The sequence below is a fragment of the Canis aureus genome, chromosome 11 (genome assembly GCF_053574225.1).
Source record: "Canis aureus isolate CA01 chromosome 11, VMU_Caureus_v.1.0, whole genome shotgun sequence".
Lineage (NCBI taxonomy): Eukaryota > Metazoa > Chordata > Mammalia > Carnivora > Canidae > Canis > Canis aureus.
In genome coordinates this window covers 25,168,569-25,193,833 of record NC_135621.1, presented here as the reverse complement: position 1 = coordinate 25,193,833, position 25,265 = coordinate 25,168,569, and the positions used below count along the sequence as shown (strand labels likewise).

The following is a 25,265-nucleotide window of genomic DNA, read 5'->3' as shown; positions in this document are numbered from 1 at the left end:
CCTACGCTCCACTTGCCCGGGCAGCAGTTCTTGGCCAGGGGCCACTCTGTCCCTGAGAGGACATCGGGCCCTGTCTTTTGTTGTCACAACTGGGGGCAGGAATACTTCTAGTGAGTAGAGGCCAGAGGCCATGGTGCTGCCCACAGACACCATCCCCCCTCCCTCCATAGCAAGTCACCCAGGCCAAAATGTCAGCTGTACCAAGACTATGAGATCCTGGCCTACTGGGACAGGGGCGGGGGGCAGAGACAGGCAGCAACTGGTCACCACCCGACATGCATTGCAATGGTGACAGGAGCCACGAGGCAGAGGCAGCACCTGGGGCTGCAAAAGCAGAGACAGGAGGGGGCCTGTGCAGGGTAGCTGTGGAAGACTGTCCTGACCAGGGGGCCCTGGAGCTGGCTTCCCAAGGGTGGGTGGAGCCTATCCCAATGGGAGCACCTCCCCCACCAAGGGCTGCTGCTTCCCTGCTTCCTCCCCTGCCCTGCTCCAACTCACTCTCTGTAAGTGAGGTGACCTTTAAGTGTTTATCTGACCACAACACTCCCATTTACTAGCCTCTCTGGTTCCCCAGGACACTTGAAATACGCAGACCAGGGTGCCTGGGTAGCTCAGTTGGTGAAGCAGTGAAGCATCTGCCTTCAGCTCAGGTCATGATCCCTGGGTCCTGGGATCGAGTCCCCAATCAGACTCCCTGCTCAGTAGGGAGACTGCTTCTCCGTCTCCCTCTTCCCCTCCCCCCAGCTCATGCACAAGCTCGCTCTCAAATAAATAAAATCTTTAAAAAAAAATTCACAAACCCCTGGCCCTCACCTGCTTCTCCTTCACCTGCTGTGTTCTCACCACACCGGACTTCTCTGCCCATACCCGACCTCAGGGCCTTAGAACGTGCTTGGTGTCTGTGCCTGAGGCACTCCCCTCCCTCTCTGCCTGGCTAAGCCCACTCATCTGCCAGCATAGGTGAATGTCACCTCCTCCACAAAGCCTCCCTGACTCCCCACCTGGTACACAGCTGCTCGGCACTCCTACACTCCTGTCCCTGCTAGAGGGCAGGGGGCTGGCTCTTCTTTGCTGCTCTGGGCCCAGGGCCTAGCACTGCACCTGGCATGTGGTACATGCTCCATTCAGACTGACTGACTGTGGCCCCAAGTCTGTTAAAAGATGGGCACCCAAGGATCCCTGCATGCTCAGGGGCTGGGCACCTGCCTTCAGCTCAGGGCGTGATCCTGGGGTCCCGGGATTGAGTCCCGCATCGGGCTCCCTACAGGAGGCCTGCTTCTCCCTCTGCCTGTGTCTCTGCCTCTCTCTTTCATGAATAAATAAATCTTAAAAAAAAAAAAAAAAGATGGGCACCCAGGTCTGCCTTGCCTTGGGAGAGGGAAAAGAGAAGGCACTCCCGTGAGCTTTCACACAAAATCAACCCACTGCCTCCTCACCCTGCCCAGCAGTGGCGGTGTCACAGAGGTGGAACTGTGGTAGAGAACGGCTCTAGGTCGAGCCCCAATTCCAGCACTCACTAGCTGTGTGACTCTGGGCAGGTTACTTAACCTCTCTAAACTTGTTTCTTTACCTTTAACAACAGTATTTACTCATCTCACCAGGTTACAGTGATGATCCGACGAGTGAACACTGAGAACAGTGCTTGGCACGTAGAAAGCACGCAAGAAATATTTGGTATTATTGCTGCCATCATCCCCACTTTACAGATTTGGAAGCTAAGCCTCAAAAGTTAGGAGCCTGAAGAAGAAACAGACTGACGGGAGTCAGGGAGCCCTGATTTGAACCCAGGGTGACTCTACTCCGAAGGGCCACCTCTTTTCACACAGTCTGCTGCCTCCTCTGAACCTGGCCCTCATTGGATGATGTCCATGCCCATGGGTAAGGTAAGGAATAAACAGAATCCCCTGTGCAAAGAAGCGAGAAGCTGCGGTATAACAATATGAGGCTGTTAACATGGGAAGTCAGCAGCCACCGCACAGAAATGATGGCAGAAGCCGCACAGGAGCTGAATCCCCACATGCTGTTACCCCGCAGCCCTCACCAGCAAACCCCACCTGGTGTCAAAACCCAGGCGGAGCCCTAGGGAGTTTACGGTTCTCTACCTGACTTCAGCCTCCGCGTCCACATCCCTGCCCAATCCTGCTCCAACTCTGCCCCCTAGAGTCCAACTGCAGACCAGGAATTTTGAGGGAGAACCACCCCCCAGGCAGACACCCCCCCACCCCACCCCCCACTGAAATCCCACCTGCAGTGACCCAGCAGGGTACTAAGGGGGCCTGAGCCTTATCTGTGCCCTGTGCTTTACCTGTCAGAAAATGCTTCCCAGGTATGATCCCCAAAACCAATAAGGCAGACAGGGCAGGTATTCTCATCCTCACTTTACTGAGGACATGGAGCCTCCGAGGTGAGGTATTCTGGTCAACCCCCACCCTCCCCCCGGCCCTTTCCTTCTGCTGTGGAACAGTGGGCACTAAGGAAAACCAACCTCTCAGGCTGGACGGACCCACCATAGAGCCAACAGGAACATCCAAGTTCGCTTCAGCGTCAGGGACTCCTCGTGCCTAAAAGAAAATTAACACACAGACAAAATGTACACGGCACAAGACCAAGAGACAGTTCTGTGGACACAGCAAAACCGTGAGGAGCTGCTGTATTCAGTGGCTGGCATCTTCTGCTGAACAGCTGCATGCCACAAGATGCTCTCCTTATTGTGATAGATATTTCTGATTCTATCACACTTTAAGTCCTGCTGGACTTCCCGAGCTGCCCTGCCACTTCTTCATTCACATGCCCCCTGCTTCGGCGGAACATCCCACCTCCTTGCTGCTCCATGAGCATGCGCAACCGTGCTCTCCACCTGCTGGCTGTCCACCCTCCACCCCAGGCCTCTCCCCACCCCACCGCTTCTCATCCAGCTCCGAGATCACAAAGATGCAGTTCAAAGGCCACCTACCCCAGGGAGCCATTCTCCCCGCCTTTTCCCTCCACTTAAGCTTCTGTTATAATACATCTCCTGCTATTTTTGTTGGCACACAGAACTTCCTACCTTGCGTTTTAGCTCTTTGCATACTTTGAGTATGCTCAAGTAAGCTTTACTTGCATGAGTGTGCAAGGTGAGGACTCTGTCACCTGCTTCCTTTTCATCGCACTGACTCCTTCTAGATTTAGGTGTGAGCATTTGCAACAACCCTCACAGTCCACGTGGCCAGCCCCATTAGCTCCAGTACCCAGCCCACTGGCACATGGGAGTCAATGCCGACTCCTTGTGAAACTGAGAAAACAGACACATCCTCAAGGATCAGTCCTTTGATTCAACTCTTTGCTTACAAGACTCACTTCCTTGTAAATGTTATGGGTTGAACTGTATTCGCAAAAAAGATATGTTGAGGGGTGCCTGGCTGGCTCAGTCGGTAGAGCATGTGACTCTTGATCTCAGGGTCATGAGTTCAAGCCCCACATTGGGTGTGCATGTTACTTAAAAAAAAAAAAAAAAAAAAAAGAAGAAAGAAGAGGAAACCTGGACAGAGACATCCACAGACAGAGAATGCCATGTAATGACACAGGTACAACAGACACACAGGACAGATGGTCACGTGAACATGAAGGCAGAGATCAGAGCTATGCTGCCATGAGCCAAGAAAAGTCTGGGTCCACCAAAAGCTGGAAGGGGCAAGGAATCCTCCCTAGATTCTTCAAAGACAGCTCGGCTCCACCAACACCTTGATTTCAGACTTCTGGCCTTACTGAGCTACTCACTTCATGGCATCTGATAGTACAGCCCTTGGAAACTAATACAAGACACAACCTTCCTAGATACCAGAAGAAAAAGAACCTATAGAGAGTTTTAAATATATGTGAGGGAGACAGAGCACAATAAAGTAGTGAACAAAAGGACAAAACAGTTACTCATGGTTAAAAAAGAAGAAAACGGGGCAGCCCAGGTGGCTCAGCGGTTTAGCACCGCCTTCAGCCCAGGGTGTGATCCTGGAGACCCGGGATCAAGTCCCACATCGGGCTCCCCGCAGGGAGCCTGCTTCTCCCTCTGCCTGTGTCTCTGCCTCTCTGTCTCTCATGAATAAATAAATAAAAACTCTTAAAAAAAAAAAAAAAAAAAGGAAAGAAATGAACTAAGGCCACCTGTCCCCTAAAGGGACACAGGACCTCTTTCCAGAAATGCACCAAACCAGCATGATGACCACTACTGAGCACCAATGACAAGGCAGCCTCAGAAGAGCCAGAGGAGGGCAGCTGGGTGGCTCAGTGGTTGAGCATCTGCCTTTGACTAAGGTTGTGATCCCAGGGTCCTAGGATCAAGTCCTGTATCGGGCTCCCCACAGGGAGCCTGCTTCTCCTTCTGCCTGTGTCTCTGCCTCTCTCTCTTTGTCTACCATGAATAAATAAATAACATCTTTTAAAAAAAAAGAAGAAGAAGAAGAGCCAGAGGGACTGCAGTTCCTCTGCACCTGAAGCTTGGAGACTCAGTCCATCTCCAGTGCTTTCCTGTCTATGGGTACTCGCAAGTTTTCTTGGGGCCTCAGTCTCCCCCATGATAAAAATAGGCATGAAAGCCACAGGTCCCTCGCAGTACGGCTGAAGACTATTGCAAGGTCAGGCAGGTGTGTCCCTGGAACACCATCAGTACGCCAAACAGTTCACTGGATTTGAAACAAGTGTACTAGCTTCCCCTGAAGTGCCCTGAAACTTTCCCCGATTCGGCCCTGCACACTCGTCCACTTCAGCCCCTTCTCCCAGCGGGCCTCCCAGGCCCCTAGCCCGGTGCTGGAGAGCAGCCCCGCCCTCGCGGGGTAGGTAATTACATATTGATATTATCACCCAAACGATAGCTTCCACTTATGAAGCACTAGAATCCATCAGGCACAGGGCTGGGCAGTTTGTGCATATTCTCCTCTACTACATGCATCCTTTTGGCTCACGAGCTGCCAGAAGACAGGTATTCTCCCCATTTACAGATGGGGAAAGTGACGCTCAGATAGTAATAGGCAGAGCACACTGCAACCTGAGGACACTGACACTGCCTCCCCTGCCACTGTGTCAGCTGTCTGGTGACCCTAAGAGGGGGCGCTGATCGTCTGTTTCCCAGCACCCAACCAGGGCCAGGCACAGTGAGGGGGCTCAGAAATGGTCTGCAGAACAGAAAAAGGGACCAGCTGGCCAAGGACCAGCTCCTTCCCAACCCTAAGAAATACTAAGCCCTTTCCCTCAGAAAAATCAATAATGAAATACCTGATGTCTGATCGTTGTCCTGTTACTTCCTCGTGAAACAGAAAAAAAAAAAAAAAAAAGTGAAGTTAGCAGTACCAGGTAATGAACTTAGTAGGCTACCTCTCTAGTGGTTCACGTGAACTGAAATGATAAGCCATTCGGTCAGCTACTTTCAAAACCGAGCATCACAGGAAGGGGTAACGACGATGTGCTGTATATACACAATGGAATAGGACTCAGTCATCAAAAAGAATGAAACCTTGCCTTTTGCAACCTCATGGATGGAACTAGAGGTTGTTATGCTAAGCAAAATAAGTCAGAAAAGGACAAATACGAAATCAATACATATGATTTCACTCATATGTGGAATTTAGGAAACAAAACAAGCGAACAGCGAAACAGGTGAACCTACAGGGAGGAGGGAGAAAGAAAGGGAAACAAACCATAAGAGACTCTTAACGACGGAGAACAAACTGAGGGCTGCTGGGGAGGGATGGGGAGATGGGGGATGGGGACAGAGGAGGGCACTTGTCAGGATGCTCACTGGGTGTTGTACTTAAGTGACGAATCTCCCAATTCTATTCCTGAGCCCGATATTGCCCTGTATGTCAACTGACTAGAATTTAAAGAAAAATCTGAAAAAAATTTTAAAAACCCAAACTGAGCACCATAAAACCAAACCCAGAGCAACAGAGTTAGTTGTGTGCTGATCTCACACTGCAGGTGCTCGGAGGGTCGTGGGCTGTCACCACCTGAGCTATGCCAGCCGGGGCAAGGTCATTCGCAAACCAGGGAGTTGGCTATTCTCAGAACACGATGCGGGTCCCACCTCCCGGGCCGGGGGCAGGACCTTCAGACGCTTGAGGACAGGATTCCACAGCCTAGCCTCTCACCCAGCCACTCAGCGCTGACAGCCACTCAGTGTTGGGTCCGTGCAGGAGACACGAAGCTGCCTGGGACGAGCTGCTCGTGGCCTTGCTCCAAGGAGGCAAGAGGGGCACTCCACAGGCTGGAAGCCCCGGCAGCAAAGTGCCTTAGCAATCCAACAAAGCTCAGCCGTGGTCCTGATGGGGAAGGGACTACTGATTCATCTGGCAGCAAATTGTGCCAGCTCTACTCCAGAAGATTCCAGATCTGTCTGTGTCTCCCCCCAGCGTCCCCGTAATCCCGGACGACCGTGACAGGCTACCACTGGTTTCCTTAGCGTCACCCTCACCCCACTGCACCCATTCTCTGCCTAGCAGCAGACTGACCCTTTCACACACACAAAGCAAATCATGTCACCCTGCCCATAAGCTTCTAGAAGCTTCCATTGCACCCAGAATAAAACTATCAGGGTACCTGGGTGGCTCAGTCAGTTGTGTCTGCCTTCAGCTCCCGTCATGCTCTCGGGGTCCTGGGATCGAGCCTGGCATCAGGCTCCCTGCTCCATGGGAGTCTGCTTCTCCCCCTGCCCATCCCCCTGCTTGTGCTCTGTCTCTCTGTCAAATAAATTATTAAATATTTAAAACAAAACAAAACTCCCAGTCTGCCCGTTACCTACAAGGTGGACCCCATGTGATCTGGGCTCCCATCACCTCTCAGGTCTTGCCTCCAGCACCCTCCCCACCCATCAGCCCTCCAGCTCCTGGCCGCCCTTTAGCTCCTCACAACCACCAAGCTGCATCCTCTGAAAGCTTTGCTCACCCCGATATCTGGCCCCTTCTCGAAGGTGAACTCTTCAGTCTGGCTTTCCCAATTCCAATCTTAATGCCCCCTACTTGTCACATTGTCACTTTACTTCTCCGTGGCACTCAGGCTGCACAAAATTGTTTAGTCCAGCGCCAACTTGAGACATGACCCATGAACCCACAATACCAGCGTCACCAGGACCTCATTAGAAATACATATTGTTGGGATGCCTGGGTGGCTCAGCGGTTTAGCGCCTGCCTTTGGCCCAGGGTGTGATCCTAGAGACCCTGGACCAAGTCCCACATCAGGCTCCCTGCATGGAGCCTGCTTCTCCCTCTGCCTGTCTCTGCCTCTCTCTCTATGTCTCTCATGAATAAATAAATAAAATACTAAAAAAAAAAAAAAAAAAAAACAAATTGTTGAGCTTCCCCCAACCCCTTACGTGGATATATACCCTTGGACTCTGGGAGTGGGGCCCAGGAATCCGTATCTTAACAAGCTGTCAGGTGAGAGTCCTACCTTTGCTCAAGTTTGAAAAGAACTGGTCTAGTTCACTTATTTGGTTCCCTGGTGATTACCTGTCTTTGACACACAAATCTCACATCAGGAGAGCAGAGATGTCGTTCTGCGTTATTGCCTACTGAATCCCCAGCATCCAGAATAGCATCTAATAATAGCAGGTGCTCGATCAATATTTGATGAATTAACAAAAATAAAGACGTAGATTCCCTCCAGAACCAATCAAACAAGAGCTGTCTGTGCCAAGCAGTGAATCAGGCATGGCCTAGCCCTACAGGGGCTATTAGACCTGCCGGCGAGAGAAAGCGGTAAACAGGCACACCCTCCAAGACTTTCACAGTGTTTTCCAGGGACCTGAACTGGGAGACAAGGATGGGGTTCAGTGAATCTCCACTGAGTGAGGGAACACCACAGGGAATATCGACACCTACAACCCCAGGAGGACAAACCTTTGCCAAAAGGCCTTTCACTTCCCAGAGTTATGACTACTTCCAGACAAAAGCCAGGACAGTGTTTCAGGGAAAATGGCAAACAGAGAGAAGGGGTGACATTCATAGAGTCCATGCACTTTTCTGGGTCCAGCCATAAACAACAGGAGCTCTCTCTGTCCCCAACCCTGCTATCCCAAACACTTTAAGTCACTTCACTATCACTTTCAATAAAGTCCCAACTAGGCCAGGAGTCTAGGGCATTTCGATTCCTTTCCACCTAGTCTTCCTTGAAAAGGAAAAAGTACCATGTTTAAAGAAAATAATACGGAATAGCATAAATGAGGGGCACCTGGGTAGCTCAGTGGTTGAGCGTCTGCCTTTGGCTCAGGGTGTGATCCCCGGGTCCTAGGATCGAGTCCTGCATGGGGCTCTGCAGGGAGCCTGCTTCTCCCTCTGCCTGTGTCTCTGACACTCTATGTGTCTCTTGTGAATAAATAAATAAAATCTGTTTTTAAAAAAAGAAAAATAGGGATCCCTGGGTGGCGTAGCGGTTTGGCACCTGCCTTTGGCCCAGGGCGTGATCCTGGAGACCCGGGATCGAATCCCACGTAGGGCTCCCGGTGCATGGAGCCTGCTTCTCCCTCTGCCTGTGTTTCTGCCTCTCTCTCTCTCTGTGTGACTATCATAAATAAAAATTTAAAAAAGAAAAGAAAAAGAAAAATAGCGTAAATGACAACTTCTGCACAACTATATGGCCACCATCTATCTCCACACCCCCCTGGGAGACACTGTCAGGCTCTACAGCAACTATTTAGCAATGCTTGCAATTCCTTGGGCACAGAGTAAGTCCAATCTTTTTGTAACCGTCACAACCCAGCACCAAAATGTGCTCATTCAATATTTTTATGAACAAAGAACCTCTTTGCAAACCCTACACTGCTTACAACAAATAAGATGCGTTTACTTCTAGAACGAGCCCCCCTAAAGCCCCAGCTACTCTATGCGCTGCAGGGCGACCTCCGCATCCCCACCCCCTTTAGACTGACAAACAGGGAGGGGAAATGCCCTGGTCCCATTGCCCTGGTCCCATCCCGCTGAGAAGGGCAAGCAGGGCGGGGGACACGAATCTGTCTCCAGACCAGAGCTGTCGCCACAGGTACACCGCGCCCTGCAAAAGATGCCCATAGAGACAATACAGGCTGCAAATGAATGGGGCGGGGGGAGCCCAGAACGATGCAATTCCGGGCTAACCAGTATTAATAAGAATGCAATTACAACAAGCGGGCGGCACAGGGAAAGTCACAGGAGCTCGGAGGCATAACGGGCAGAGTGGCCAGCGCGGGCTTCCTGGAGGACGCGGGTCCCGCAAGCAGCACCTAAACCACGGGGCCGCGGCCACCGAAACCCGGGCGCCCACACTCGCTCGCGCATGCGCACTCGCCCGCCCCGGAGCGGCCACACCCTCGTCCCGGGAGGCGGCCTCCGCGGCGGGGCCTCACCTGTGCGCGCCGAGCCCGGAGGAGCGCCGAGCAGCGCGGAGCACCGCGGCCCCGCGCCGCGCCCCGGCCCTGCCTCCAGCCCCGCTCCGGCGCCGGCAGGAGGACGCCACCCGCAGCCCCGCGGACCTGCCCGCCGCGCGCCGCGCTCTGCTTCCGGGGCGGTGCTCTGGCAACCGAGGACGCGGCCGCTGGCGCCGCGACTGCTTCCGGGTCACGTTTTCAAGGCGGGTCTCTAAGCTCCCCGCCCCACGTGCAGGGAGGGGAGGTCCTAGGATGAGCTGGCGGTCCCTCCCCGGGCGGCTCGCAGCCTTCAGGGCCCAGAAATGAGGTCGAGAAGGGTCGGGGCGCGAGGTTGAGCCTGACAGTGGGGGGCAGAGCCGGGTGATGACTATAGATCCTGGGTCCTGTCCGACCTTGGTCCCTTCTGCTGCTGGGCCTCGGTGTCTGCAAGGTTGGGGCCGCCGGTAGCGCCCACATCGCGGGGCTTGCTGTTCTCCGGTGACATGTGCTCAGCTTGTAATAATCAGTAAAGGTAAAATACGTACTCCTTTGTCAAGTGTCCCCTGAGCATGGCGCGGGTCTAGTTTCTCAAGCTGTATTTTGTAAACTGTTAGGAAGCAGCTCAGCCCGGTGAGAATTTTATTTTATTTTATTTTTTAATTTTTATTTATTTATGATAGTCACAGAGAGAGAGAGAGGCACAGAGACACAGGCAGAGGGAGAAGCAGGCTCCATGCACCGGGAGCCCGACGTGGGATTCGATCCCGGGTCTCCAGGATCGCGCCCTGGGCCAAAGGCAGGCGCCAAACCGCTGCGCCACCCAGGGATCCCCCGGTGAGAATTTTAAAACTAGAGCCAGACCTGGATTGGATCCTTGCTCCAAAACCCACTAGCTGTGTGGCTTTAGACAGGTCACTTCCCTTATCTAAGCCTCAGTTTTGTGTCTCAAATTGGGGATCATAGCACTTACATTGTGTGTGTTTTAAGATTTCATTTATTTATTTGAGAGAGAGAACAAGAGCAGGTTGGGGGGGGCAGAGGGAGAGGAAGAAGCAGGCTCCCCACTGAGCACGGAGCCTGTTTTGGGGCTGGATCCCAGGACCCTGAGGTCATGACCCCAGCTGAAGGCAGATGCTTAGTCAACTGAGCCACCCAGGTGCCCCAAAAGCGCTGACGTTGAAGGGTTATTAGGAAGATAGATTTATTTATTTATTTATTTATTTATTTATGAGAGAGAGAGACAGAGAGACAGAGATACAGGAGGAGGGAAAAGCAGGCTCCATGCCGGAACCTGACGTGGGACTCCATCCCGGGACTCCAGGATCACGCTCTGGGCCAAAGGCAGGCTCTAAACCGCCGAGCCACCCAGGGATCCCCAGGAAGATTATTTTTTTAAAAAGAAAGGCACTTGGGATCCCTGGGTGGCACAGCGGTTTAGCGCCTGCCTTTGGCCCAGGGCGCGATCCTGGAGACCCGGGATCAAATCCCTGGTCGGGCACCTGATGCATGGGGCCTGCTTCTCCCTCCTCCTCTGTCTCTGCCTCTCTCTCTCTATGTCTATCATAAATAATAAATAAATAAATAGGGATCCCTGGGTGGCGCAGGGCTTTGGCGCCTGCCTTTGGCCCAGGGCGCGATCCTGGAGACCCGGGATCGAATCCCACGTCAGGCTCCCGGTGCATGGAGCCTGCTTCTCCCTCTGCCTGTGTCTCTGCCCCTCTCTCTCTCTCTCTCTGTGACGATCATAAATAAATAAAAATTTAAAAAAAAAAAGAGTTTAAAAAAAATAAATAAATATTTAAAAAAAAGAAAGGCACTTTGTGTAGCACATAGTAACTGCTCAAATTGTTGAAATAATTCAAAATGAAAGAGCATGTATTCCAGATGTTTGTCAACCACAAGAGTGCACTTAGAAGCAGCACGAAAGAGGAGAAACAGAATATTACCTCCCTGCTTTGATACATCCTGGCTGTCTGGGCAGAAGCACATCCCATCCTCTCAATTACAATCCCAGAGAAATGGGAGTCATAATCTCCATCACTCAGGGGATGGAAAAGATTTTAAATTCCTGCTGACCAGCACCAAGGAAGGTGTATGTTTTACCACACCCTGCCCTTGTGAAGCATACATGCCATTCCACTAATTTTTTTTTAATTTTTATTTATTTTTATGATAGTCACACAGAGAGAGAGAGAGGCAGAGACACAGGCAGAGGGAGAAGCAGGCTCCATGCACCAGGAGCCCGATGTGGGATTTGATCCCGGGTCTCCAGGATCGCGCCCTGGGCCAAAGGCAGGCGCCAAACCGCTGCGCCACCCAGGGATCCCCATACATGCCATTCCAAAGAGCATCACCAGCACCCAAAGTATGAGAAGGCTTCGTGACAGCCAGTGGGGGGAGATCAACCTAACAGGGAAGAGCAAATAGTAAAAAAAAAAAAAAAAAAAAAAAAAGAGTTGGGACCAATGTGAAGAAACAACTGGGAGCTAGGTAGTCCCCAGAAAGAAAAGACAGAAAACAGACTTTTGGGGCAGCCCGGGTGGCTCAGTGGTTTAGCGCGGCCTTCAGCTCAGGATGTGATCTTGGGAGACCCCAGATCGAATCCCACGTCGGGCTCCCTGCATGGAGCCTGCTTCTCCCTCTGCTTGTCTCTGCCTCTCTCTCTCTCTTTCTCTCTCTCTTGAATAAATAAAATCTTTAAAAAAGTTTTCAAAAAAAAAAAAGAAAACAGACTCTTCTTGCTTATCTAACCATGTAAATCTAGTTTAAAAAGTCTTCAAGGAGGGGATCAGACAACCAGACTACTTAGCATTTTTTAGTTAGTTTTTTTTTTTTTTTAAGATTTTATTTATTCATGAGAGACACAGAAGGAAAGAGAGGCAGAGACACAGGCAGAGGGAGAAGCAGGCTCCATGCAGGGAGCCCGACGTGGGACTCGATCCTGGGTCTTCAGGATCATGCCCTGGGCCGAAGGCAGGCACTAAACTGCTGAGCCACCAGAGCTACCCAACATATGTATTTCTCTTCATAACCCAAAATCTCACTGAAAAGACAAAAGAAATAGAAAAATACAGTAGAAGACTAATCATTCGGGAGTCTAAATACCAGAAGCATCTAAATAGAAGAATTGCTCTGAAACTATTTGCCTTAAGAACATCTGTGGGCAGCCCTGGTGGCTCAGCAGTTTAGCGCCACCTTCAGCCCAGGGCCTGATCTGGAGTCCCGGGATTGAGTCCCACGTGGAGCTCCCTGCATGGAGCCTGCTTCTCCCTCTGCCTGTGTCTGCCTTTCTCTCTCTCTCCTCTCTCTCTCTCTCTCTCTCTCTCTCTGTCTCTCATGAATAGATAAATGGAACCTTTAAAAAAAAAAAAAAAGAACATCTGAAGAACATCTGTCTCAGGGCGCCTGGGTGGCTCAGTTGGTTAAGTGTCTACCTTTGGCTCAGGTCATGATCTCAGGGATCTGGGATGAAGCTCTGTGTCAGGCTTGCTGCTTGGCGGGGAGTCTGCTCCTCCCTGCTCATTCTCTCTCTCTCTCTCTCTCTCTATCTCTCTCCCTCCCCCCTCTCTCTCAAATAAAGAAAATACATTTTTAAAAAATAATCTGTCTCCAACTCATGCCTCTGTAAGTGCTGAGGATCAATTCACTATATCACATCATCACTGGTGCTGGAAGATCCTGCAAACAGGGCAAGATGCATTGCCCACATCAGGTAGTGCCCGTGGGTAGAGTGACAAAGGAGAAATTACCTAGTGATGTCACAGCACAGGTTATGGCAAATCCCAGTTTGTATGTTTTGAATAATAATAATTGTATAAAGGACTAAGTTGAAATGGCACAAATGAGGGATCCCTGGGTGGCGCAGCGGTTTAGCACCTGCCTCTGGCCCAGGGCTCGATCCTGGAGACCCAGGATCGAGTCCCACGTTGGGCTCCCGGTGCATGGAGCCTGCTTCTCCCTCTGCCTGTGTCTCTGCCTCTCTCTCTGTGTGACTATCATAAGTAAATAAAAATTTTTAAAAAATGGTGCAAATGAAATACAGTGGTTGTAAGTTCTTTTCAAGGACATTACTCTATGTGCTGAGATATTTAAATTACAGAAGTAGTCTTTACCCAGAATGGATCAGTTTCCAGACTTGGTTTCTGCATAAATGACCATCTGCTACAAATCTGTGACATAGTTGGAAAACTAGAAGAGACACTCCCAACAGACAAAAACAGTGAGGAATTCTTACAAGGTAAGAATAGATGAATGGGGCCATCCCCAGTAAAATGAGGACAAATACTCCCCACCAAGCAAAAGAGAGAAGCTCCAAAAAAGGTGCATTTTCTAAACAAAACCCTGGAATGCCCCTGAGATAAGAAGCAAAAGGGAGTGTAGGAAAATACACGTGTAGATGGTTGGCCAGAAAGTTAACTAATGGAATTAATGAGTAGTCTGTCTCCCTAGGGAGGGGTCTCACATTTTGGCTGAACCCATGGGTCTTAGCCTGCCCAGGCCACCATAACAAGTCACCATAACAAGAGACTGGTTGCCATCCACACTACGGATTTATTTCTCAAAGTTCTGCAGGCTGGGGAGTCAGGGTACCAGCAGGTTTGGTGTGTGCTGAGAATCCACTTCCTGGGGGCACCTGGGTGGCTCAGTGGTTGAGCCTCTGCCTTCGGCTCGGCGTGATCCTGGAGTCCCAGGATTGGGCCTTGCGTCAGGCTCCCTGCTTGGTTGGGAACCTGTTTCTCCCTCTGCCAGCCCTCTGCCAGTCAGTACGCTATTGACTATAGGTCAGGAGACAGCAAACCACTGGGCCAATCCAGCCTGCCACGTTTTTTACAACTTAAGAAAACTGAGAATGGTTTATACCTCTGATCATTTGCAATTGACTGGACAACAGAGAAGAACGCACTAACTTGAACCCCAATTAAGTGAAATCTATCCCCTCACCTCCTCCCAAAAAAGAATCCCATCCTTCTCATGAGTAGACCTATATTACAACAACAACAACAACAACAAAATGATACTTAGTTATCTTTTTATCTTCAATTAAAAAGTGGTAAAAATTTGGGACACATGGGTGGCTCAGTGGTTGAGCGTCTGCCTTCGGCTCAGGTCGTGATCCCGGGGTCCTGGGATGGAGTCCTGCATCAGGATCCCTGCAGGGAGCCTGCTTCTCCCTCTCCCTGTGTCTCCGCCTCTCTCTCTGTGTCTCATAAATAAATAAAATATTTTTTAAAGTGAAAATTTGTATGATTTGCAAGTGGCAGAGTCTGGATCTGAACCCCAAGAACCTGACCATTCACACTCCTGCCTCCCTGGAAGATAAAGGGTCGCCTCCTGGAGAGACAGGTGCATCTTCTAGGCGAAGCTCTGAGCTTTGCTTTGGAGGCTTCCCGAAATCTCCCTGCGAGCGGTTCTTCTTCATCGCTTCCATTTAGCGCCATCTAGTGGACCCAGCAGTAAGGGGAGCCTGGCCCGCTACGGCCCCGCCCCGCCCCTCCTGGCCCCGCCCCGCCCCGCTCTCTGTGTTCTCACCCTAAACCACGACGGGGAATGAGACCGGGAAGGAAGGCCACGCCGGTGATGCGCATCGGGCCTCGCCCCGCGGGCTCCTAGGTGCTCAAGATACATCATCCCCTGGTGCTCGCTTCGGCAGCACATATAGTAAAAAAAAAGAAACATCATCCCTGGATGAGACGTTATCAGCAACGGCAGGTTTCCGTTCCTTGGGGTAGGTTCCGCCAGGGGACACTTGAAATACTGACTTGGGCGTGGACAGGGCCCCTCCTCCACCTCTGCGGTGTGGCCCTCTCCCCTCTCCGCAGGTGACCCAGCTGCTCCTCCATCCCCGTCAGGCCCCCATGTCCTTCCCTGCCCCCGCTGTACACCTCCCTGCTCTGAGCTCTTCCTGCACAAAGTTGGGGTCCTTTTTCCTAAATACCAGCAGGTTCACATTGGCCGAGGGCCAGAACCAACTACGCAATCGGAGGGGCCCAGTGCAATGAAAATGCAGATACTCCTTTTTTTTTTTTTTAAAGATGTTATTTATTCATTCATGAAAGACACAGAGAGACACTGGCAGAGGGAGAAGCAAGCTCTATGCAGGAGGCCCCATGTGGGATTCGATCCCAAGACTCCAGGATCACGCCCTGAGCCAAAGCAGACGCTCAACTGCTGAGCCACCCAGGTGTCCCGAAAATGCAGATACTCTTGTTCAAAAAGTACAGAGAATGTTAAGGTAGCTACAGCAGCATTAAGCCAGTTGTGGGGCTGGTCTGAACCTCAGGGCCCTCTATGATTGCCCAGGCAACAGCCCCACAAAGCCCAACCTCCTGCGTGCAAGATGTGGGCCAGAACTCCTCTCACTGAACCCTCATAAGAATCCTGCCCGGTGAGTGGTGGTTTTAACGTTTTTTTTTGTTTGTTTGTTTGTTTTTTTTTAAGATTTATTTACTGGGAGCACCTGGGTGGCTCATGGTTGAGCATCTGCCTTCTGCTCAGGTCGTGATGCCAGGGGTCCTGGGATAGAGTCCTGCATTGGGCTCCCTGCATGGAGCCTGCTTCTCCCTCTGCCTGAATCTCTGCCTCTCTCTATGTGGTTCTCATGAATAAATAAATAATAAGAAAAAGAAATCTTGGGGAGCCGCGGTGGCTCAGCGGTTTTAGCGCCACCTTCAGCCCGGGGTGTGATCCTGGAGACCCAGGATCAAGTCCCACATCAGGCTCCCTGCATGGAGCCTGCTTCTCCCTCTGCCTGTGTTTCTGCCTTTCTCTCCTTCTGTGTCTCTCATGAATAAATAAATAAAATCTTTAAAAAAAAAAAAAGAAATCTTGCTTCCAGTCCTTTTGGATATATAGAAGTAAATTTGCTGGATCACATGATAAGTTAATTTAAATTCTTTGAGGAACTGCCATACTGTTTTCCATGGTGGCTACACCATTTTATATGCTTACCAGCAGGGCACAAGGATTTCAATTTTTTCTACATCCTTGCCAATATATATTTTCTGGGTTTTTGTTTTTGTTTTAAACAACAGCCATCCTAATAGATATGATAAAAAAATAAAAAAAGGACCATCAAGAACTTTAATGGAGCCCCCCCAGCCCCCTGCTCCCTGAGGCCTTTGGTGAATCCCCAGTGGCTTCACAGGCTACTGTGGAACCCAGACCCCCATGCATCCCAGGCCCAGGTTCCGAGAGCCCAGCAGGTCCTGCCCTGCAGCAGGCACAGACCTATGTTCACCCAGGCGGGCTGCCCCACCTTCAGAGCCTCTAGCAACTACCCCCCCCCCCCCATTTCTAGCATCCCCACCTCAGCACCCTGCAGCACCGAGGCCAGAGGCAGGGCTTGGGGATGAGAGAACCAGGATCCAGACTGAACACCTACCAGGATGGGAGGGGCTGCACGCTGGGGCCCAGCTCTGGCTTTGTTATGCCCATTTCTGGTGGCGGGTGGGGGTGGGGGATAAGGTTGAAGTCCAGAGGGCAGGCTGCCTGGCCTGGGGCCAAAGGAGTGGAGTCCCTGGGGGCTCAGAAATGGTGAGAACCTGGGCAGCCAGGTGGCTCAGTGGTTTAGCCCTGCCTTCAGCCCAGAGCATGATCCTGGAGACCTGGGATGGAGTCCCACGTCCGGCTCCCTGCATGGGACGTGCTTCTCCCTCTCCCTGTGTCTCTGCCTCTCTCTGTGTGTCTCTAACAAACAAACAAATAAATAAAATATTTTAAGAAAATACACACAGGCTCCGCGGGGCCAGTGACTTCTGACCTCCCCACACCTGCCACCAGGGCCTTCATTCCACCTTTTTGTCTACAAGTTTCTTCTGTTACATCCTCTTTTCTTCAAAACCAATGGTGTGTCTTCTCTGGGCCAGGCCCTTTGTACACCTGTCCTTTCCTGCCATCCTCCACCATGAGCCTCTCTACCTCCTTTCCCACACACCCAGGCCCCCTCACCTTCCACATGGTTGAACAGGCTTGAGAGCACTGGATTAGGAGTCCCACGGGCCTGCCCTCAAATCTCCCTCCTGCCAGCCCTCTGGCTGTGCAACACTGGGCAGAAAACATAACCCCCAAGCACCTCCATTTCCTATCTCAGGACCTTGTCCCAGGTCTGGCACACAGCAGGGGACCTGGCCCAGGGGTAGTAAGAAAGGCCTAGAATGCCACGCGGTGCTGTCCAGGAGTCTGAGCTGTTGGGAGCTGGGCCCAGCCTCCTGCCATCCCCAGGTCAGGGTGGACACCCGAGCTGGGGGTTGGGGACACCTGGGTCACATTGCCCCTTCAGCCTCATCTGGCTAGGTGATGGGGGGGGGGGCTTAGGGACACAGCAGAGGGTGGAGACAATTCTCTGGAATTGTGGGCCTGAGAGGGCCTTTCAGAGATGCAAACAGTCCCTGCCCAGGGCTGTGTGACCCTCTGGAGAGATTCCTGGGTGCCTGGAGCTGGTGGGAGGCAATGGTCTGCTCCTCACCTGCTGCTCCTCAAGAACAGGCAGCTGGGTGAGCCCTTTCTGTGCTTCCAATCTGGGCCCCCATCCCCACCTGCCTTCTCTCCCATTCCTGTGCCTGCAGGGACCCCAGCCCTTTACCCTCCTGCTGGGCTCTCTGACTGTCCCCTGGCCCTGGGGGGTCCCAGGTGTTCAGACCCTCCACCAGGTAAAGCTGAGTAGGTGTTTAGTCAGTGGTGGGGGAAAAACAAATTTCTGTCCCTGAAAGCCGCCCACAAGCTGTGGTTTTGAATACTTAGCCTCTCTGCTCAGTTCCTCTTTAAAATAGAACCAGCTGGGGGCTTGCGGGCCCCGTGGAACAGTCCAGCAAGGGGCCAGGCACAGGGGGTGGTTTCCAGCAGCATTCATGTTATTGTTATTATTCATTATTAATGAAAGAGAAGCACTCAGATGACGAGCACACGCTGTGTGTGTGTGTGTGTGTGTGTGTGTGTGTGTGTGTTCACTCCATGGCAGGACCGAGGTTTGATGGGTGATGGGTTGGGATGGGGGTTGAAGGGTTGGAGGGAAGAGTCTAGAGTCCATTAGAGTCCAAACCTTCTCTCCAGACACATCTGAGATTCATGGGAAATCGCCCTCCCCAGCCCACCGCCCTGTGTGAAGGGCGCCCGAGCACAGACACAAAGCCAGAGAGAGAGATGGGGGGTTGATCTCCCAAGAGCAGGGGTCCCGCCCCACCCCAGTGCCAGCGAGGCCCAGAAATGGAGCCCTTGTGCCAACACTCGCATCCAAAGTCCCCCATACTGCCTGTGCTGGGGGCCCTGCGGGATGGAGGGAGGGAATGCCAGATGCCAGAGGGGATTTGAGCCCAGGTCTGGGGGACTCGGGGTTTGCTGCTCTTTCTTTTGTAGCAGCTGGAGGTGGGCAGGCTGTGCACAAGCAGAGGGGGAAGGCAGAGGGCCCTGGGGGGTGCTGGGGGTGGGGGAGGCTGAGAGGCGCGGGTGCAGCTCAGGGAGCTCAGGGAGCCCGTGGGAGGGGCTGGCCAGTCACCTGGGTGCCTCTCCCACTGCCCGTGAGCACCCACGTCTGGGCCCCTCACCACCAGGCCAAGGAGAAAAGAACAGCTCCCCGTAGGAGTGCGCAGCGCAAACACCCGGAGGGCTCCCAGCCCTGCACTCGGCTCTCTCCCAACAAGAGGTCTGGGTACTTGATCATCTCTTCGGGACCTGGGCTCAGCCCTCGGGGCTCCTGGGCCTTGGTTTCTCCATCGCAAAGGGTCTGCCCGCCTCGCCTCGCCTTGCAGCGCTTTTCAAGATGGAATTTAACAAAACTGCGAGAGCGAATGGGCCCTAATGTGATGAGCCCTCATTCCTCCCTCCAGCCCCGCTGGACTTTACCCCTCGCTCCCCACAACTGTACCAGAGGCCGTTGTACCAGACAAGGGAGTGTCTGCGGGGGGCAGGCAGGGACGGGGAGGGGGTGTTGTTAAGGAGACCAGAGAGGGGGGACACCTGGGTGGCTCAGAGGTTGAGTGTCTGCCTTTGGCTCAGGGCATGATCCAGGGATCTGGGATCGAGTCCCACATCGGGCTCCCCGCCCCTTTACTTTGCATTTCTTTCATTATTAGTGGGGAAATAGTAACACATGCACTTCCTCAGGAGGGAGGATAAGACGACAGAACTCTAAGGAAAAAGAAATTATTTTTCTTTAAATTCCCAAAATGCTGTGGTCCCCTAGGGTCCTCCTCATTTTTCGAGGCTGCAGCGGGGGGTGTTTGAGACATCTGTGATTAGCCATCCTGAGACAGGGCAACCGCGGGCCTGGAAGGAGACATGAGGTCCCTCTGGGGGGCCCCCCATCACCTGCCTGACCTCATTTTCCTCCTCTGGAAAATGGGAACAGCAGTACTTGTCCAAGGGTTGTTGTGAAGATGGGAAGGGTTAGGGAAGGGGACATTCATTGTCCGTGAACCAGGTATCTATTGAGCGCCTGCTGTGCAGGGTGCAAGGGAGTGAACACGTACCTGGGCCCTCCCCCGCCCTCGGAGCGTAGAGACCACAGGGAGCCAGACTGGGAGAGGTCCTTCTTGGGGTGCCCCATCCCCCAGAGCAGAGGTGTGGACAGCAGCCGCCCTGACACCGGGGCCAGCCCATCCTTGTGGAGTGCGGGTGTGCAAGCTGCTAGAACCTGCTGTTATTGTTTTGAAAAAATCTGCTATCACACTGATAAACTCAGCTGTCAGGAGGGATGTTATTTCTGGGTGAAAGGAGATTCTGCAGGACCAGGGCTCCTTCCTGCCCACAGCCACGTGGGCCTGGTCCCTCCCGCCAGACCTGACTCAAGTGATAACCCGGGGCCTTGAACCTGCTCCTGGCAGGGAACAGCCGTGGCCAGCCCTGCAGGATGTTCACGGCCTGCTGCCTAAGGCCCCCACAATGCTTCAGGAGCAGATATCACCTCCTCCCTGACCCCGGATTCCTGGAATTGTCTGATGGAGTGGAGGCCTGTTCTCCATCCCTCTGACAGGTTGCATGAGATTAGGTTATTTTGGTCACCCGGGCCGTATGGTATTTTGGCCCGAACACGTGTCTATTAAATTGTTGTGGCACTGAGTTGAGGGGCCTGGCTGGTTAAGCCTCCATAATCTGCTCTGAAATGCACCGGTCCTGTTTTCAATTGTGATACTATCCCTGTCCCTAGCAAAGCTGGCCCCTCCAGTTCCACCGTGGGCTCGGCCTGCCAAGGACTCCTGGCAGCCCTAAATCTGGGTCTTAATTAGGATCCTCGCTCTTGGCTGTTTTGAGTCTGATGCAATGATGCTTTGTTTCGTTTAATTTTATCTTGTAGGATCGAGTTCTAATTTATGTACCAGAAAGTGCACAGTTCTTAAGCATTCAGCTGGGTGTCTGTTTACATACCTATGTACCTGGCGACCACCATCTGTACCACCCCAGAATGTTCCCTTGTGCCCCTTCCCAGACAATACCCGCCCCCACCTCCAGACTTAGCTGCTCCTCTCACCTCTATCACCATAGATTAGTTTTGCCTGTTCTTGACTTCATGTAAATGGAATTGTACACTATGTTCTCTCTTATGCCTGGCTCCTTTCACTCATCAGGATGACTATTAAAAAGTCATTGTTTAAAAAAAAAAGTTATTGTTTTATGGTCAGAAACGTAATACATGTTTGTTTTTTTAAGTAAGCTTTTTTTAAAAAAAAGATTTTATTTTATTTATTCATGAGAGACACACACAGAGAGAGAGAGGCAGAGACAAAGGCAGAGGGAGAAGCAGGCTCCATGCAGGGAGCCCAATGTAGGACTCGATCCCGGGTCTCCAGGATCACACCCCAGGATGAAGGTGGCACTAAACCACTGAGCCACCAGGGCTGCCCCATAATACATGTTCATTGGAAAACCTGCAAATAATGCACAAAAGGAAGAAAAAAATGCTTGATGATATCCACACCCATTAACCACTCCTGACCTTCTAGAATGTTCCTTATAGGCCTTTCGAGGCAAATGAAAAATATTTTTCAAGTTAAATCAACTCATATGATACTTACTATAACATTTTTTTCTCATTCAGCACAGCAGAGGTACAACGTCTTTCTGTGTTAGCACATGTAGACCTACTTCAAACTCTCCGTGGCTGCGTGGTGCCACATTGTTCATCCCCTGCTGATGCAGACTCAGGTTGGCTCCCACACTTGATTTTCTCTTGTTTATCCATCTCTCTCGCTCCCTGGACAATATGCTTCGTAAGAACAGAAAATTTACCCGTCCGCGTGGGCTGTCTCCCCAGCACTGAGTGAGCGAACGGCCAAGTTGCAGTGAACCTGCTTGTACACGTATCTCTGAAAACTAGTTTGATTATGTTTGCAAGAAAATTCCTAAAATTGGGATTGTTGGCCCACAAAGAATACATGTTCTTAGGGGGTTTTGTTGTTGTTGTTCTAAGTTGCCAAAGCAGGGAAAGTGCTTCTCCCTCTGCCTATGCCTCTACCTCTTTCTCTGGGTCCCTCATGAATAAATAAAATCTTTTTTTTTTTTTTTAATTTATGATAGTCACACAGAGAAAGAGAGAGAGGCAGAGGGAGAAGCAGGCTCCATGCACCGGGAGCCCGACATGGGATTCGATCCCGGGTCTCCAGGATCACGCCCTGGGCCAAAGGCAGGCACCAAACCGCTGCACCACCCAGGGATCCCAAATAAAATCTTTTTAAATAAAAAATAGCCAAATTACCTTCCAGAAAGATCTGTCTAATCCTGTGTTCACTCTACTAATTTTTAATGAACACCTACTCTGTGCCAGACACTGTCCCACGTGCTAGAGGTACAGCGGTGAGCAGTCTGTGTGTAAATGGAGCCCATGTACACCCCCACGTATTGGGAAGGCCCGTGGCCACTTTTGTCCTGCCCACCTCACGCAGTTACCACGTGCTTTTGAAACATTCCTCGTTGGGTGAGAAGGGACATCTCATTAGCGGTGTTTTGTTTGAAAAAAATAACAACAACAACAAAAAAAACAGTTTAAAAAATATTTTATTTATTAATTCATGAGAGACACACAGAAAGAGAGGCAGAGACACAGGCAGGGGGAGAAGCAGGCTCCATGCAGGGAGCCGGATGTGGGACTGGATCCTGGGACTCCAGGATCACATCCTGGGCTGAAGGCAGGTGCCCAACCGCTGAGCCACCCAGGGATCCCCATTTTGTTTGAGAGAGAGAGTATGCATGCAGGAGGGGAGAGAAGGGGCCGAGGGAGAGGGGAAGAGACTGAATATCTCAAGCAGGCTCCATGCCCAGGGCAGAGCCTGACGCAGGGCTCGATCTCATGACCCTGAGATCATGACCTGAGCCAAAATCAAGAGTCGGATGATTAACTGACTGAGCCACCCCCCATCAAGTTGTTGTTTTTTTTTTTTAAGATTTTATTTTTTTGAGACAGAGACACACAGAGAGCATGAGCATGAGCAGGGGGAGGAGCAGAGGAAGAGGAGAAGCAGACTCCCCACTGAGCAGGGAGCCCAACATGGGGCTTGATCCCAGGACCCCAGGACCATGACCTGAGCCAAAGGCAGATGCTCAGCTGACTGACTCACCCAGATGCCCCCTGCCATCAAGTTTTAAATTACATTTCTGTGATTACCCTTAAAGGTGGAGATCATTTCATTCATTTTCCAGCTATTTGTATTTTATTACTGTCTTTAACACTTTTTAAAAAGATTTTATTTATTTATTCATGAAAGACAGAGAGAAGCAGAGGGAGATGCAGGTTCCTTGTGGGGAGCCCCATGCGGGACTTGATCCCAGGACCCCAGGATCACGTCCTGAGCCGAAGGCAGACCCCCCCCCCCACTGCTGAGCCACCCCATGCGTCCCAACACATATTTTTTTAATGGCTCCTGTATGATAAGCCTTGTTCTTAGGCTCTGAGGATGCATAGTGAAGAAAGGAAAAAGGATAGACGAAGATCCCTGATCTTGTGGAGCTTGTATGCCAGTTGGGGGAGACCTACAATAAACAAAATTAAGAACTGTAGTCACAGGGGATCCCTGGGTGGCTCGGCGGTTTGGCGCTTGCCTTTGGCCCAGGGCCTGATCCTGGAGTCCCGGGATCGAGTCCTGCGTCAGGCTCCCTGCATGGAGCCTGCTTCTCCCTCTGCCTGTGTTTCTGCCTCTGTCTCTCTCTCTCTCTCTCTCTCTCTCTCATGAATAAATAAATAAATAAATATTAAAAAAAAAAGAACTGTAGTCACGTATAAGGGGCAATAACTGCAAGACAGAGCTGTAAAGATCTTCAGGGAGTCAAGGATGAGGTGTCGGGTGGGAGGGTCAGGGAATGCCTCCCTGATGAAGGTGACATTTGAGCTGAGACTTAAGGACAAACTTGCAGATTTCTAATGGGAGAGGGATCCAGGCAGAGGAGACAGCAGGTCTGAAATCACTGAGGCAGCCGTGAACCCGGGTTTGAGGAATAGCAAGGAACCAGTGTGGCCAGAATGGAATGAGCAATGAGGTGAGTCGTTGAAAATGAGACACCCGGGGGCTCAGTGGTTAAGCGTATGCCTTCAGCCCAGGGTGTAATCCCGGGGTCCTGGGATGGAGTCCCGAATCGGGCTCTCTGCATGGAGCCTGCTTCTCCCTCTTCCTGTGTCTCTGTCTCTCTCTGTGTGTGCCTCTCATAAATAAAAAATCTTAAAAAGAAAAAAAGGAAAATGTGAGCAGTGGAGGAAGGCAGTCTGAGGATTCACTTCCTGGAGGGCAGGGGCACTCAGAGGTGCCAGCCGTTGGCAGCTGGCTTCCCCCAGAGTGAGTGACCCACAGAGCAAGCGCCAGGGGAGAGCTATCCTGCTAGCATCTGGCCTTGGAAATCCCACAGCATCACTTCTACCACATTATATTCGTTAGAAATGAGTCCCCAAAGAGGGACACCTGGTTGGCTCAGTCAGTAGAGTAAATGACTCTTGATCTTGGGGTTGAGAGTTCGAGCCCCATGTTGCAGGTAGAGATCACTTAAAGAAAGGTAGAAAGGAAGGAGTCCCTGAACCTGGCCCACGTCCAGGGAGGGAGGAGTGAGAGAAAGAACAGTCGAGGACAACTCTGAGGTCTTTGGCCTGAGCATCTAGAAGGACAGGGTTGTCATCAGCCAAGACTGTGACAGATGCAAGTGTGGGATGGGATAAGCTAGTTTGGCTGCATTGGCCTGTGGTGTCTCTCACCTCCTGGGTGAGGTACGGAGCAGCCTCCTTGAAGTCCATGGCTTGTCCACTTCCGTTCTTCATTCGAGTTCCTTGGGGCCTCGGCCCTCCATCGCCACCTTTGTCCCAGCTCTTGGTGGCACTATGGTCCTGCCTAGCATGGTGGCCTCCCTCCCAGGCCTTGAGGCTCCGGGGCTGGCACTGGATGCCCACGCCAGCTCCTCACCCTTGGGGGTCCTGGTTGAGCTGAGCGGGCATGAGGCTGGCAGAGGCTCAGGAGATCTGCTGCCAGGAGAGTTAGGGCAGTGGAGCAGGTCTTGGGGCTCTGCCCATTCCAATAAATAGAGGTTTGCAATAAATAGAGGCCCCCGGGAGGCTGAAGGGCAGATATCCTTCTGTGTATTCAGAGGAGGCTCTTGCCCCAGCCTTGGGAGAGCTGGGAGGGAGGGGGCAGCTGGGGTAAGTAAGCTCTCCAGGTATCCAGGATGTAACCCCAGCAGGTAAGGACCAGCCCTGACTGGAGCCCCGGGTGGCTCAGTGGTTGAGCATCTGCCTTCGGCTCAGGTCGTGATCCCGGGGTCCTGGGATTGAGCCCCGCATCGGGCTCCCTGCTTCTCCCTCTGTCTATGTCTCTGCCTCTCTCTGTGCCTCTCATGAATAAATGAATAAAATCTTAAAAAAAAAAAAAAAAAAGAACCAGCCTTAACTTTCAAAAATAATCTTACCACCATTGACTCTTGCCCCTACAGGCCTCCCCGCGGCCTGGAGAAGTACCTGGTT

The 25,265-nt window shown here is 51.7% G+C and overlaps 1 protein-coding gene across 10 annotated transcripts in view; it reads right to left on the bottom strand.

Annotated features, from left to right (window-relative positions):
• TTLL1 (TTL family tubulin polyglutamylase complex subunit L1) overlaps positions 1-9,463 on the bottom strand; it is a 46,733-nt gene extending 37,270 nt beyond the window's left edge. For 3 of the 10 annotated variants that reach the window (XM_077914214.1, XM_077914215.1, XM_077914213.1), the window contains exon 1: positions 2,508-2,547. In XM_077914214.1, coding sequence (XP_077770340.1) covers positions 2,508-2,527 — 20 coding nt within the window. In that variant the 5' untranslated portion in view covers positions 2,528-2,547. Of the gene's footprint in view, positions 1-1,570; positions 1,738-2,102; positions 2,172-2,485; positions 2,562-9,343 lie in introns of those variants that run through there. The other 7 variants (XM_077914216.1, XM_077914220.1, XM_077914221.1 and 4 more) reach the window with 7 other exon arrangements.
• Between the last annotated feature and the right edge of the window lie 15,802 nt (positions 9,464-25,265).